Genomic DNA, 16,348 nt, shown 5'->3' with positions numbered 1-16,348 from the left:
AAATTTCTTTGGGTCGGATCTGTAGTGAATGCAATTTATCAAAAACTGCTGTTAATAAAATAGTCAAGAGACGCGAATACGATGATTTTAAATTTGAATACCAAGATTTGCAAAAATTATGTGCTAATGATCCCAAAATAAAGTTCGCTTCAACAACAAATGACAAATCCAACAATAGTGATTTCTCGCGAGAAGATTGAGAATGTATTGGAAGGTATTCAAGAAGACGAAATAAGAAAATGTATAAGAAGTATGGGTTCCAGAACCGTTAAGTGCATTTTACGAAATGGTGGACATTTCGAACACTTACTTCATTCATTTTCATTTACTATCGAATAATCATTCGATTTTTCTTTCATTAAATGATAATTCGTTTAATTATTATGAATTGAAATATGGAAATAATTATTACTTGTTTCTTGATTTGATTCTGATATGTTCCATTCAGTTCAAGATGAGTAAGTTGATTTTCTCATCGAAATGTATTGCATGTTGTTAATTAAACTAAAGGTACCGAAATGTAATACAGATCCGACCCAAAGAAAAGGGTCAAAATCACCTAAAAATCAACTTTGAATGACACTGTATGATATATCGTTGAATTCAGCGTTAAAAGTTATTTCGAAAAGTGTCATAAAATATACAGGTCCGTATTGAAAAAAATGAGGTTGAGGGTGGCCCAGAGAGCACGAAACGTTGGATACGAAATCTGATTACGTCAAATTGAGAACAATTTATTGTCGAATAAAAAATTCCTGTAACATTTCTTGATAATATTTGAAATAAAGTGGGAAAAAAAGAAAAATCAAAATGACAGAATTTACTTTTCTTATGATATCTCAATAACCGGCCCTGATAATCTCGATTTGTTTGAACTACTTGATAATGCTTCTATGCATGCAACTTTTTCTCCATTTGACCGACCTTCTAACTCTTATGGTTTAAAAGTTACCAATACAATCCCATTGAAAAAGTGGCCACCCTGTATATTAAAACATTTAAATATTCTTCATTCGCTAGAATTTAAGTTTTCTGCTCACGATTTCTAGATTCTTTATCGAACGAACAAAGTTCGAATCTGTATTATCAACAATAGGTGCTTTTTTTGGGTGTGGTTATGAGAGAGGTAATGTTGTTGTTGTTGATGCTTTTTCAGCAGGAGCGTCGCAAAATTCTTTGCTTCAGGCGCCTAAATCCCTCACGTCGGCCGCAGGAAAAAAAACCGAAATATTTTACCGCATTCTCAGCATGAATATGTTATTGCCTGCGCTTCCCTATTTTCACAAACTTTTTACGATTTCTATCAACTTGCCGGCGTTCTATTTGAAGTCACCAGATGATCGGTTTATTGTCGACTTCTTCAATGTAGATGTGAAATTTTTCAAGCGGCTTTCCTGATTTACAAAATGATATTTAATTTCAATCCTACAGTTTGGATATTGTATATCGAGAAGTATTGCAGTTGTAGATTCTTTCCATTTCTATTTCCTTTTATAGAGAGTATAAAAATAAAGAGAATTATTGTTGAGAGTGAACGTTTTCTAGGCTTTTTATATGGTGACTTTTTCTAGTGCTTTTGGGTTTCAATCCCGTAGGTAATTTCTCCGTTTGGATCCTCGCGTATTTTTGAATCTTGTTATTTAGTTGAAAACAAGTATTTGAATACTATTTGTATTGTTTTTATCTTCTCTTGAACCCTTGGCTAATTTTACCACTTTAACTATAGTTCAACCTCTTGAAATATAACTGATCCAATGCCAAATGCCATCCTCAGATATCTTGTTTTTTTATTATAGACAGGGGTCAACAAAAAAAAAAAGAAAAGTAATCTTTCATTCAGAACAACCTGTGTAGTGAATCGTGGACAAACGAGAAAATTTACGAACACTTAGATATTGCCTCATTTTTTTTAAATATAGCTTTTCATTAGAAATGGCGATATCTTAATTTTGAGAGAAATTACACTTTAAAAGGTATACTGACAAAAATTTGTTCATTGAAAAAAATTTTAGAGAATTTTTAAATCGACTGATGGCAAATCAGAAGAGCAGAAGAATCCTTGCCACGGGCGACAAATTTAGGTGTCGACAAATTCAAGCTTGACGCGTACAAATACAATAGGTACTTAGTAGGTTTAGGGTACTCAACTAGGATTATAAACACTTAGCACTTAAAGCATATAAATATGAATATAAGATAAAACGCCTGTCATGAAACCTTCCCGCAATAGCCTAACGCCTTAGTACGGTATTCCAAGAATTTCTGAACTCCAACCAATTGGGGTTATTCCGAACGCATTCCTTTATGACCCTTATGTTATAACGGGTGTTTTTTTCGAGGTATATAACTTTAAATTGGCATTACTGTTCAAGATGGCGACCGATTTAACAGCTGTTAAGTCATTTATTCTCAGTTTGGTTTGGCAATTCATCATGAATAGACTCACGCCTGAACAACGCTTGCAAATAGTGCAATTTTATTTAGAAAATAATGGTTCTGTGCGGAATACGTATCGCGCACTACGTCCATTTTATTTTGTTTAGCGATGAAGCGCACTTCTGGTTGAATGGCTACGTCAACAAACAAAACTGCCGCATTTGGAGTGAAGCTAATCCTCAAGTGTATGTCGAAACACCGTTACATCCAGAAAAACTGACTGTTTGGTGCGTTTTATGGGCTGGTGGAATCATTGGTCAGTACTTCTTCAAAACAAAAACGATGATGGCCAGAATGTTACAGTCAATGGTGATCGGTATAGAGGCATGATTACTAACTTTTTCATTCCTGAATTGAACAACCATGATGTCCAGCAGCTGTGGTTCCAACAAGACGGCACAACATGTCACACAGCTCGTGCCACAATCGATTTATTGAAAGACACGTTTGGTGAGCGCCTAATTTCACGTTTTGGACCTGTGAATTGGCCTCCAAGATCTTGTGATTTAACACCGCTAGACTACTTTCTGTGGGGCTATGTTAAGTCATTGGTCTATGCGGATGAGCCACAAACCCTTGACCATTTGGAAGACAACATTTGCCGTATATTATGCCGATATACGGCTACAAATGTTGGAAAAAGTCATCGAAAATTGGACGTCCAGATTGGACTACATCCGAGCCAGCCGTGGCGGTCAAATGCCAGAAATCATATTTAAAATGTATGGAAATTATATTTGTAAATTTTTATTGGATAATGCAAAATCTGTTTTGGCGTTTGGCTTGATCTGACTATGAAACATTGAGAATTAGATTGGACGGAGATAATCGAAGCTTTGTTCATCAAGAATAATTTGCTTCTTTTGAAGTCACTAGGTCCTACAAATAATATTTAAAATTTAATAAAATTTATTTTATTTTTCGTAAATTCTACATTACTTCGAACAATAAATCTAAATTACCTATGCGATATCTTACAAGTTGATCTCTAAATGTGTAGGATACAAACCTAAAAAATCAAGAACTTCCACCAAAAGCGAATAGTTCGGAAAAACAATAACAATAAACAAAACTTTATTCTAAGAATCATTGATTAACAAGGAAATGAAAAACCGTCAAACAAAACATAGGGAACAAACTTATTAGAATTACAATCTGTAAATTTAAAATGAACAATTTAAGAATTCTGAAATAGAATAAGGTTCGATATTTATAATAAACTCAGTAAGTTTTCGTTTGAATTGTTTAAAATTTATTATTTTTGGGATAGATTTAGGGAGTTCATTATAAATTTTTAAACACATATACTGTGTATTTTTCTCTGTTAATGTACAATGTATAAGGTAGAACGGATCTTCTTGCGTGTCCTGTTTGTATTATGAAAAAAGTATTACGGATTCTGTCTGAACTTGCCTCTATAGGACTCCTGATAGGACTTCAGAGTTCAGACACAGCATAGTCCTCAGAACGGATTTTTGGAGTATCAGAACAACTCCCCCAAATGACAATCGCATATCTCATGAGAGATTCGTCTAGTGTGTACTTCACAATGATACAAATTTTCAGCGAAAAACATTTTCAATATCATTTTTTACAATAAAATAATACAAGTATATGTACCTACATTATAAAATATGGCAAAACAAATTTACAAATAAATACATCAATATCCTGATACAAATAAAAAATCTACCAATGGGTTATTTTCTCCTATTCTGGAGAATATTCGTAATCCACTGATTTTAGAGTAAATAGAAACTCTCCGGAATCGTACCAGTGTAGTTTCAGAGTTACTGGAATAGCGACTAGATTATTGAAACGTGTTGACGAACCTTTTAGTAATGTTTTACATTCATAGACGACTATTGAAAAATTCGTAGCTCCAAAACTATTGGAGCTACAACTTTGATGTGAAAACAATCATAGCAACAAGCGTACTAACAGGATTTCTCAGAAAGGCTGCCCATAAACTACGTCTCTGTCTTTAGCCAATGCCTCTAGGCGGGTGACCCTACTGGAAAGTGATAAAAGGCTCATTTTTAGACCCTCCTTAGATTCTTCCGAGGATTCTTCCAAGAGGAAATTCTTCTCTTTCAATCTACATAATTCTAAATATGCTTGTTGGATTTCTTGCTCATTTTGTATTTTCAATTTATCTAGCTCTGTCCCTATATTTCCGATCATTTGTGTTTTCTCCTCACATTCTTTAGAAACCCTAGAACATCAATATCATATTATTTTTCTTTACCTATTTATTTCAATTTCATGTGATGGTTATTAGCTATATTTAATTTCCAGTCACAAAAACATTTCCAAAATGACCAGAAGGTTACAGTATACATAAGAAGACAAAAAAAATGCCGTGTCCGCCGGAAAAAATAAATCATCATCAAGTTTCAATAGAAAAAGCATTCATGAAGAGAATATCTGGAGAAGAAAATATCTCCTTTCCTTTCAAGAATGCTTTGTTCTGACTTTCTTCAGAAATACAAACAACTACCAGAAATAAACGAAAACAAAAGAAAAAATTAAATGCAACTGCATTCAATGTTAATGTACCTATATCACACAAAAAAAGAGACTGTGCAGAATAAAAAAAGAAGACAAAAACTAAAAATACACAGAAATCTAGAAATGAGGAAGAGATTGAGAAAGAAAATCAGTCTTTTTCTGAAACTGACCAATAAGATATAGTATGACTAAGTATAGTGATCGTTTAATACGTTTCTGTTCAGTTATGTATAGACATCTCCTAACAATCATATAAGTATTCACGTACCGCCACTAATTTAAGAAATCAAAATTCTTAAATTTTCGTCAGACGTTAATAAAACATAATAATAATAAATCGAATGTTGCTTACTTTTCAAGCTGTTCCTCATATTTTCGGGCTTTAGTAGATGTAGAAAATAATTCATTGTTGAGTTCTTGCACTTCTTTTAATAGTTTATCACGGTCTTCCTTAATTTTTTCGATGATCATTTTCTGCATGCAAAGTTCCTTTTTATGCTGTTCATTCTTTTGTTCACAGGAGAATATCCTGCTATCAGCTTCTTTCAATAACGTTTGCTGTTCATATTCAAGTTTCTCAACTATTTCCTTGGTTTTAATCTGTTCTTGCTGTAAAGGAAATACGTTTATGAATTAATAAGGATAGTAAATGTACCGATATGATACTATATTATATTACTCAATTCATACTATGAGTGTCTTCATCAAAGTTATATTGATATTTTCACAATTCATCTTTATTTATCTATTCATTAATACTCACTAGGATTCTTTCGTCGTTCTTTTCTTCCAACTCTTTGAGCTGGTGTTCCAATGTTGAAATTTTGGAACACAAATCATTATTGATTAGTTTCGCTTTCGCATATTCCTCCTCATTATCAATGGACGACTGTTTGAGTACCTTTATTTGATGGTCAAGAGCTTCAACCTGAAATCGAAAGGAGAATTATCATTGAAGGTGGCTATATTTTTCTGTAAAACAATTCAATCATCTCATAGAAGGGTCTGTTTTTCATTAGACAGAGGAATTAAATAACAAATAAAAATGAATGTTTCTGTTTCAAGGATATGCTTTTCAATATTGATTATTATCAACTTAAATTATTGGAGGTTGAATAACTAAAAAAATCATGACTTACTTGCTCCAAAATTGTCATAAAAGATGTGACAATTTCGACAATTTCTACACACTTGGACGTTAAGTTAACGATTCTTCTAGGTATAAAATAACGAGCTACTCTGGCCGAACCATATATCATTTTAGGCACAAAAAACTTCACGATACTTATTGCTGAGCTTCGTATCAGCCCAGAAGATACCCATAGAGCTGTTTCCATCTTGATACTCTATCCAACACTATCTTCTTCAAGCTACAGAATGAACTGTCGGTTATTTCTGCCAAATCATTTCAGACAAAATTTATGGAGAGGGGGGTGCAAGTATTTTGTAAATATTATAATAGAAGTCATACCCAAAACTGCTAACCGTCATAACTGACACTGTCTGGGATTATCAGCCTGAGAACTGTCATTAAGTTAACTGACTTCCAGGAATTTCTCATAAACAAGAAATAAAATAAGTCCAGGAATACAAAAAAAAAAACACTGGTTCTAACGGGTGTTTTTTTTCGAGGTATATAACTTTGAGTTGGCATTTCTTTTCAAGATGGCGACCGATTTAACAACTGTCAAGTGATTTATTCTCAGTTTGGTTTGGCAATTCATCATGAATAGACTCACGCCTGAACAACGCTTACAAATAGTGCAATTTTATTTCGAAAATAATGGTTCTGTGCGGAATACGTATCGCGCACTCCGTCCATTTTATTTTGTTTAGCTTTGAAGCGCACTTCTGGTTGAATGGCACGTCAACAAACAAAACTGCCGCATTTCGAGTGAAGCTAATCCTCAAGTGTATGTCGAAACACCGTTACATCCAGAAAAACTGACTGTTTGGGGCAGCGCTTTATGGGCTGGTGGAATCATTGGTCCGTACTTCTTCAAAAACGATGATGGCCAGAACGTTACAGTCAATGGTGATCGGTATAGAGCCATGATTACTCACTTTTTCATTCCTGAATTGAACAAACATGATGTCCAGGAGCTGTGGTTTCAACAAGACGGCGCAACATGTCACACAGCTCGTGCCACAATCGATTTATTGAAAGACACGTTTGGTGACCGCCTAATTTCACGTTTTGGACTTGTGAATTGGCCTCCAAGATCTCGTGATTTAACACCGCTTGACTACTTTCTGTGGGGGTATGTAAAGTCATTGGTCTATGCGGAGAAGCTACAAACCCTTGACCATTTGGAAGACAACATTCGCCGTATATTATGCCGATATACGGCTACAAATGTTGGAAAAAGTCATCGAAATTGGACGTCCAGATTGGACTACATCCGAGCCAGCCATGGCGGTCATATGTCAGAAATCATATTTAAAATGTATGGAAATTATATTTGTGAATTTTTATTGGATAATGCAAAATCTGTTTTGGCGTTTGGCTTGATCTGACTATGAAACATTGAGAATTAGATTGCACGGAGATAATCGAAGCTTTGTTGATCAAGAATAATTTGCTTCTTTTGAAGTCGCTAGGTTCAAATAATGTTTAAACTTCAATAAAATTTATTTTATTTTTCGTGAATTCTACATTATTTCGAACAATCAATCTAAATTACCTATACGATATATTACAAGTTAATCCCTGAATATGTAGGATACAAACTAGAATAACAATAACAATAAACAAAACTTTATTCTCAGAGTCGTTGTTATTAACAAAGAAATGAGAAAGCGTCAAACAAAACATAGAGAAAGAACTTATTAGAATTACAATCTGTAAATTCAAAAAGAACAATTAAAGAATTCCGAAATAGAATAAGGTTCGATTTTATAATTAACTCAGTAATTTTTCGTTTGAACTGTTTGAAATTTTTTATTTTTAGGATAGATTTAGGGATTTCATTATAAATTTTTAAGCACATATACTGTGTATATTTCTCTGATAATGTACAATGTATAGGGTAATTAAAATGCGTGTCCTGTTTGTATATCATTTTTTACAAGAAAATAAGACAAGTATGTGTACCTACATTATAAAATATTATTATTACTATTAATACAGAGTTGAGTATAAACTATAAAACTCTTGAAAAATTAGTAAAAACAAAAAAAAGCTTGATTGAGTGAAAACAAATACAGAAATTCATTAAAAACAATATAAGAAACAGTAATCATGATTAAAAAGAATAAGATTCCTTAAGATATGACAAAAAAAAACGAAAAAAAAAGGCCACCAACATGACCAGGAGTCACACTGTCACTCAAGTAGCCACTCAAAAGCCTGGATTCTACTTATCTGAGGATGACAACGTAGTTATCGAAGGAATTCCTTTCTTGTATCTAATAGTTAGATCAGATTCCCCAGAAGAACGTCTTGTGTGAAGTTCCCTACGAAGATCCCGTAGGTGTTTAATCTGTAGCGGTGTTTTATCACTATCTATGGAAACCTTTCTATAAATTTCTACTGTAGAGAGAATCCGTTTATGACGTAAAATATTGCTGGGCGCAGCCAAATTCGAAAATTCTATCTTTACTGGTCTGAATGCCCCCTGTCGTACTTGACCAAGTCGTCTAACTGACAAAACATGGCTTGCTGAACACTCGCTAATCCTTGAAATGATGTCAAGAATTATGGACCGATCTGATGACTCGTTCTCTTTTTCAGGAACGTTGCGCATTACCAAATTATTTGCTCTCTTAATCCGATCAAATATCTCATTTGGATCAATGTACGATGTCGATGAAGGTTCAATGTTGCAGGTCTGAAATACTTTTGCCAAGTTAGAGGGTTTAACGATATCCTTCTAATTCGATACTTCTTTTCTCAATAAATTTTGATTCTTCTCCAACCCAACAACATCCATAGATACCAACTGATTTCCTAGGTCAGAAACAACTCCCTCTAGAGATGTATGGGATACCTTGAGGACATGCAGCTCCTCACTACATTCCTGCAATGATGATGCATGCTTTTTTAAAATTTTGTCATGAGCCTCCACCTTTCTTAAGCAGCTGGTCAGCCTATCCGAAAAGTCCTTCTGCGTCTTCCTTATTCCTGCAATATCTTCAGCTATTCCATCAAGAATAGATAATCTGGACAATATTAAATCTAACTGGTTATGTGATCCATCAGATTGACTAAACGAACCATCCGAGTTGCCACGAGGTGGTCGGGGATTATTTCTCTGCTGGCTGGTCATAACTATTTTGACAAAGTAACAGAACAATTCGAGTACTTTAGACTCACAATATGGATGATTAAAGACGAGGGACACACACTTCACTCAACCGAGGCCGATCGGTGAGACTTAATTATACTAACAAGGTAGGCCTAGGATGAATTCAGGGTAAAAGAAAAACAAAGGTTCAGGAACACAGGTGAGGATACTTCTCGTTCAGCAGGATAAATCACCATAGGTATGGGCGCCTTTAGAATAATATTGAATTTTCAACAATCGCAAAGAACATATGCTGAGCGTCAGGCACGAATCAATAGAAAAACAAAAGTAATGGAAATCCTAAACTAACAATTCAATTCAAACGAAAAATAACAATTGTAAATACCCAAATTATATGATGTTGATAAGCCGAATTTTGTGAACTACACTGCTAGGTTATGAATTCTCTCTCCAAGTTTGTCACTTTACTCAATCAATAATTACGGAGCACAAAAATAACGTGTATACTTCTGAACAGATGACACTCAATGGCAAAACAAATTTACAAATAAATACATCAATATCCTGATACAAATAAAAAATCTACCAATGGGTTATTTTCTCCTATTCTGGAGAATATTCGTAATCCACTGATTTTGGAGTAAATAGAAACTCTCCGGAATCGTACCAGTGTAGTTTCAGAGTTACTGGAATAGCGACTAGATCATTAAAACGTGTTGACGAACCTTAAAGTAATGTTTTATATTCATAGACGACTATTGAAAAATTCGTAGCTTATTGGAGGATTGGAGCTACAACTTTGATGTGAAAACAATCATAGAAACAAGCGTACTAACAGGATTTCTCAGAAAGGCTGCCCATAAACTAGGTCTCTGTATTCAGCCAATGCCTCTAGGCGGGTGACCCCACTGGAAAGTGATAAAAGGCTCATTTGAACACCCTCCTTAGATTCTTCCAAGAGGAAATTCTTCTCTTTCAATCTACATAATTCTAAATATGCTTGTTGGATTTCTTGCTCATTTTGTATTTTCAATTTATCTAGCTCTGTCCCTATATTTCCGATCATTTGTGTTTTCTCCTCACATTCTTTAGAAACCCTAGAACATCAATATCATATTATTTTTCTTTACCTATTTATTTCAATTTCATGTGATGGTTATTAGCTATATTTAATTTCCAGTCACAAAAACATTTCCAAAATGACCAGAAGGTTACAGTATACATAAGAAGACAAAAAAAATGCCGTGTCCGCCCGAAAAATAAATCATCATCAAAGTTTCAATAGAAAAAGCATTCATGAAGAGAATATCTGGAGAAGAAAATATCTCCTTTCCTTTCAAGAATGCTTTGTTCTGACTTTCTTCAGAAATACAAAAAACTACCAGAAATAACCGAAAACAAAAGAAAAAATTAAATGCAACTGCATTTAATGTTAATGTACCTATATCACACAAAAAAAGAGACTGTGCAGAAAAAACAAGAAGACAAAAACTAAAAATACCTACACAGAAATCTAGAAATGAGGAGGAGATTGAGAAAGAAAATCAGTCTTTTTCGGAAACTGGCCAATAAGATATAGTATGACTAAGTATAGTGATCGTTTAATACGTTTCTGTTTAGATAGATAGATAGTTTATTTCCAGATTATATACAAAAAACTTATACATAAAAAGAAATAGTGTCAAAAAAAAAAAAACAAAGAAAATTAAACTAAATTCTCAGAATTGAAGTAATCGTTCATATTAGTGATCGTTTAATACGTTTCTGTTTAGATAGATAGATAGTTTATTTCCAGATTATATACAAAAAACTTATACATAAAAAGAAATAGTGTCAAAAAAAAACATACAAAGAAAATTAAACTAAATTCTCAGAATTGAAGTAATCGTTCATATTATATGGTTCAAGATTAATTAACAAATTTTTAACATCTTTCTTGAATTTATTAAAACTATTACAACATTATATATTGTTAAGCAACTTGTTAAAAATTTTTATGCACATATAAAAAGGACCTTTTTCTAATAAGGTCAACCTATGCTGTGGATAAATTAAATCATGTGTTCTGGTAGCATAATCATGACTGTGACCTGTATCAAATTGATTTTTATTTTTGAAAGTGAACAACAAACATTCATAAATATAGAGACCATATACAGTCATGATAGACAAAGTCTTAAATTTGCCTCTGCATGATTCTTTAAATTTCATTTTACATATTTTTCTAAGAGTTCTTTTCTGCACAATGAAAACTGATTGAATTTTAGAGTTGCTTCCCCAAAAAATTATACCATACTTCAGATTTGACTCGAAGTTAGCAAAATACAGAATTTTAAGTGTATTCATGTTCATGTAATTAGCGACAGTTTTGATTCCGTATCCGATACTTCCAAATTTCAAGCATAATTGACTTATATGCGTTTCCCAGTTTAAAAATTCATCAATATTCACCCCTAAGAATTTTGTAGTTGTTACTGGATACATTGTATGATTTTCAAATTCAATCATTTCTGGTTTGGACAAATTTGATTGTTTAGTTCTAAATAGCATTAAATTGGTTTTAGATTAATTTATTTTCAGTTTATCCATATCGAACCAACGTTTTGCGTTAATAAAGATGGTTTCTGCTTTTTCGAGAACTTCTGGTATATTTTTTCCGCCCACTAATATATTAGTGTCATCGACATAATTCGTCGTAAAGCAACAATCTAATGATAAAGGAAGGTCATTTATAAAAACTATGTGGTATGTCCAGAACCGCCTTGGTGCCACCTATGGACCTGTGAAGTATTTCCGTTTCCCAATGAAACACCCTGTATAACTCTAAAATTAGTTCAATATTTATTCTCAAAAAACCCTCAGCTGTATCAAAATTTGGCGTTCCTGGTACGAGGCCAATACATGAATTTGGTGCAGCAATGGGACAACAGGGTGCACTTAAGCCACCAGGAACGTTGGGAATAGGTGGAATTGGAGTAGGAGTAGGAGGTGGTGTGATTGATGGTGGAATTGCAACAACTGGGACTGCTACGGGTGGAGTACCACTAACAGCTAATCAACAATCAGATAGGGAAACAGTGAGCTTAGCCAGGCTGGTTGGATTCAATCAAGGACCAGCTGCTATTATGGTGAGGAATTAGTGGAAATTTGATTAATATTCAATCGTTTTATTTATATGGAGTAAAAACAGAACTTTTGTAGCAAGAATGATTATTTGACGATTTAACATGAGCCAAAAGAAATGCTTGCACCCAAATCTCAGAGTAATAAACATAACGGGTGTTTTTTTTCGAGGTATATAACCTCAGAGGAAAGAAAAGATAGAGGTGCCTTATAGCATTTGTTGACATCGCTATAACATTTTTGTTTACAAACACTTATAATGTACTGCGTTGCCATTCTGAGGAAGAAGTAATCTTTTCTCCGTTCTGTCGCATAGATGTTTTGCGAATATTGTGTGGATTTGGCAACACGGTTCTATTGTTGTTATTGCACGTGACAACTAGAGGTGCGTTTAGAGTTAACTATTCATTTTAATTTCACGTTTGTAATCGGCGTTATTTCATAAAAGTTTGTGAATTTTAAGTTACATATTGTTAATTGTAATCATGTTAAATACTCGAAGAACATGTATAGTGTGTAAAACATCGGAAATGAAAACCTAACCTATCATAGGTAAGTTCACGTTTTGAGTCCATAGGCGCGTAGAATATATCTCGTCTATGGCGTAGTATTTGTGAGATATCGAAAACTTAATTCAATGCTAACATTTATAGGTTTCCTTCAAATAGAGAATTTAGCAAAATATGGTGCCACGCGTTAAGATTGCAAATGAACAATTTGCCGAAATATGCATATGTTTGTTCCAAACATTTCAGCACCGAAAACTTAATAAGAGGCAGTAAGAGAACCATTGACTACGCCACTGAAATGTTTACCGCTCCTCTAGTTGTCAATTTTGCAGGTTTGTTGTTGTCCTATCTCACTTTATCATCATACTGTTGCAACTGATTACAATACAACGCTATTTACTTCTAAGGGCACCTCTATCTTTTCTTTCCTCTGAGTATATAACTTTAAGTTGGCATTACTGTTCAAGATAGCGACCGATTTAACAGCTGTCAAGTGATTTATTCTCAGTTTGGTTTGGCAACTCATCATGAATAGACTCACGCCTGAACAACGCTTGCAAATAGTGCAACTTTATTTCGAAAATAAGGGTTCTGTGCGGAATACATATCGCGCACTACGTTCATTTTATTTTGTTTTGTGATGAAGCGCACTTCTGCTTGAATGGCTCCGTCAACAAACTGCCGCATTTGGAGTGAAGCTAATCCTCCTTGTATGTCGAAACACCGTTGTCCGTTACATCCAGAAAAACTGACTGTTTGGTGCGCTTTATGGGCTGGTGGAATCATTGGTCCGTACTTCTTCAAAAACGATGATGGCCAGAACGTTACAGTCAATGGTGATCGGTATAGAGCCATGATTACTAACTTTTTCATTCCTGAATTGAACAACCATGATGTCCAGGAGCTGTGGTTTCAACAAGACGGCGCAACATGTCACACAGCTCGTACCACAATCGATTTATTGATAGACACGTTTGGTGACCGCCTAATTTCACGTTTTGGACCTGTGAATTGGCCTCCAAGATCTTGTGATTTAACACCGCTAGACTACTTTCTGTGGGGCTATGTAAAGTCATTGGTCTATGCGGATAAGCCACAAACCCTTGACCATTTGGAAGACAACATTTTACGTGTTATTGCCGATATACGGCCACAAATGTTGGAAAAAGTAATCGAAAATTGGACGGCCAGATTGGACTACATTCGAGCCAGCCGTGGCGGTCATATGCCAGAAATAATATTTAAAATGTAATGCCACAAGATTATCTTGCGGATAAATATAATTCATGTCCGGGCATTTCGGCATTTCTGTCAACGTTCTGCAGACACAATCAAACCTTGAGCTCGTCAACTCGAAAATAGGAAGTACACGACGAGAACGAGGACATGGAGGACCAAGAATGGTAGGAACACCGGAAAATGTGAAGACTGTTCGAGTGGCAGTCAAGCATTCACCAAGACGCTCTGCATGCGATAGCTTTGGGAATGTCAGACCGATCTTTGAGGAGGATTCTGCATGAGGATTTATCATTCCACCTGTATAAAACAGACTCAACAAGAGTTGAGTGCTGCTGATTATGTGAATCGCGAAAATCGTTGTGAGGAAATGATTCAGCGCATCTCCCAAGAGCAACTTTCTCAGTAGCGATGAGGCACATTTCCACTTTGCTGAAACAGTGAATAAGCAAAATTTCCGGTACTGGGCTGCATGTAATCCTCTTAAACTCCAAGAGAGACCACACCATTCACCTAAAGTCAAAGTTTGGTGTGCTGGCTTTGTCTCAATTTGGAGTGATAGGCCTTATTTTTTCGAGGAGGAAAATGTCAATGTTGGAAACCTTCCTACAGCCTGAATTGAAAGATCTTGCTGAAGAACACGATCTGGGTGATATCTGATTCCAGCAGGATGGCGCTACAGCCCACACAGCTCGAACTTCATTGGCTGTTTTGAGACTGATGTTCCCATGGTCTCACTGAAAGGGGTCGTGGGTTGGCCAGAGCGCTCACCAGATTTGAGCACCTGCGACTTCTTCCTTTGGGGCCACCTAAAAGATAAGGTCTTCAAACATCGTCCACACACCCTGCCAGAACTCAAGCAGCGAATAACCTAGGAAATCTGACCATACCCCTCGAGATATGCCGAAGAGCGGTCGAAAACTTCCAAAATCGACTACATCAGTGTGTCGTTGCTGATAGACGCCATCTAAGTGATATCATTCTCAAAACTTGAGAAAAAAAACTGTATTTTCTAGTGTTTTGAATGAATAAAACCGTTTTCATCTAACTTTTACCATTTTTTTTAAATAGCCCTTTGAAACTCGTCAGTCGGCTCTGCCGCACCTTGTATAAGTAGGCTTCAAAACGAAACGGTAAAAATAAAATACACTGGGCATAAAAATTAACGCACATTATGGAAATCTCAAATTTATTCTGAAACTGAAGGTGTTTTCAATGACAATTATTTTATCAGAATTATGCATGCATATGTTATCCACTTTCAACGTTTTTCTTCAATACAGATGTTTTTTCCCAGCAGGATCAGATTTTGAATGTATTGGCTCCATTCTGAAATCAGTTGTTCTCGATCAATTCTGGTGATCAATAGTTTTTCTTTCGTTTGATTTTCTACACTCGATTGCTATGCAACGCGAAATACGCAATTTGACCCAAGAGGAATGTGCCCAAGCGGTAGTTTTGCGAGAAGAAGGCTGGACATACACAAGAATTGCAGAAAGGTTTGGAGTTTCCCATACAAGTGTGTCCAGAGTGTTGCAGCGATTCAGGGAGACAGGTATGAATGTCCGAAGACCAGGACAGGGTAGACCACGGGTAACAACTGCCATTCAAGAACGTTACTTGAGAGTTTCTTCGTTGAGACAACGATTTGCAACCGCTCGCCTCCTTCAAAATCAGCTTGAGCAAACTCATGGGGTGCAAATTAGCACTCAGACAATAAGAAATCGCCTCATAGAGTATGATTTAAGGCCTCGTGTCGCGGCAAGAGGCCCAGCTCTTACCCCAGCCCATCGAAGGGCACGTTTGGATTTTGCGAGAGAGCATATCCTTTGGGAAGAGGCTGATTGGGAAAGAGTTCTCTTCACAGATGAGTCTAGATTCTGCCTCTATCATTGTGATCGAAGTTCCCTTGTATACACACGTCCACATGAAAGATATGCTCAGTGCAATTTCCTGAATACTACTGGTTTGGAGGGAGGATCGATTATGGTAAAGGGTGGAATATCTTTGACTGCTCGCACAGACCTAGTGGTCGTTGATAATGGAGCTATGATTGCTGATAGGTATATAAGGAACATTCTTGAAGAGCATGTACTGCCATTTACCCCATACATTGGTGAAAATTTCATTTTCATGGACAATAATGCCAGACCCCATCGTGCGCGCATCGTTCAGGAGTACCTTGAAGAGGTTGAAGTCTCTCGAATGGAATAGCCAGCAAGAAGTCCAGATCTCAATCCGATTAAGCAGGTTTGGGACAACCTCAATAAAAGGCTGAGAAGTTCA

General features: G+C 35.4%; 2 protein-coding genes across 3 annotated transcripts in view; one reads left to right on the top strand and one right to left on the bottom strand.

Moving 5' to 3' along the window:
- LOC123681955 overlaps positions 1-16,348 on the top strand; it is a 43,794-nt gene that overhangs the window by 14,769 nt on the left and 12,677 nt on the right. For both annotated transcript variants that reach the window (XM_045620343.1, XM_045620342.1), the window contains exon 2: positions 12,057-12,322. In XM_045620343.1, coding sequence (XP_045476299.1) covers positions 12,057-12,322 — 266 coding nt within the window. The remainder of the gene's footprint in view (positions 1-12,056; positions 12,323-16,348) is intronic.
- LOC123681960 (protein BCAP-like) lies at positions 3,682-6,600 on the bottom strand. The gene is made up of 4 exons (XM_045620346.1): positions 6,087-6,600; positions 5,711-5,875; positions 5,300-5,556; positions 3,682-4,651 (listed from the first exon to the last, which is right to left on the bottom strand). Exons 1-4 carry the CDS (start codon positions 6,282-6,284, stop codon positions 4,387-4,389), a joined length of 885 nt encoding a protein of 294 aa, XP_045476302.1. The 5' UTR covers positions 6,285-6,600; the 3' UTR covers positions 3,682-4,386.

Source organism: Harmonia axyridis, chromosome 6 (genome assembly GCF_914767665.1).
Source record: "Harmonia axyridis chromosome 6, icHarAxyr1.1, whole genome shotgun sequence".
Classification (NCBI taxonomy): domain Eukaryota; kingdom Metazoa; phylum Arthropoda; class Insecta; order Coleoptera; family Coccinellidae; genus Harmonia; species Harmonia axyridis.
This window is presented reverse-complemented; position numbering and strand designations above follow the sequence as displayed.

Bases quoted from the DNA above. Each gene is read 5' to 3' on its own strand.
- LOC123681960 (XM_045620346.1), bottom strand. From the start codon at position 6,284: ATGGAAACAGCTCTATGGGTATCTTCTGGGCTGATACGAAGCTCAGCA. The intron at 5,876-6,086 runs GTAAGTCATGAT...TTTCGATTTCAG, and splicing joins TTATGACAATTTTGGAGCAA to GTTGAAGCTCTTGACCATCA. The intron at 5,557-5,710 runs GTGAGTATTAAT...TTTCCTTTACAG, and splicing joins AGAACGACGAAAGAATCCTA to CAAGAACAGATTAAAACCAA.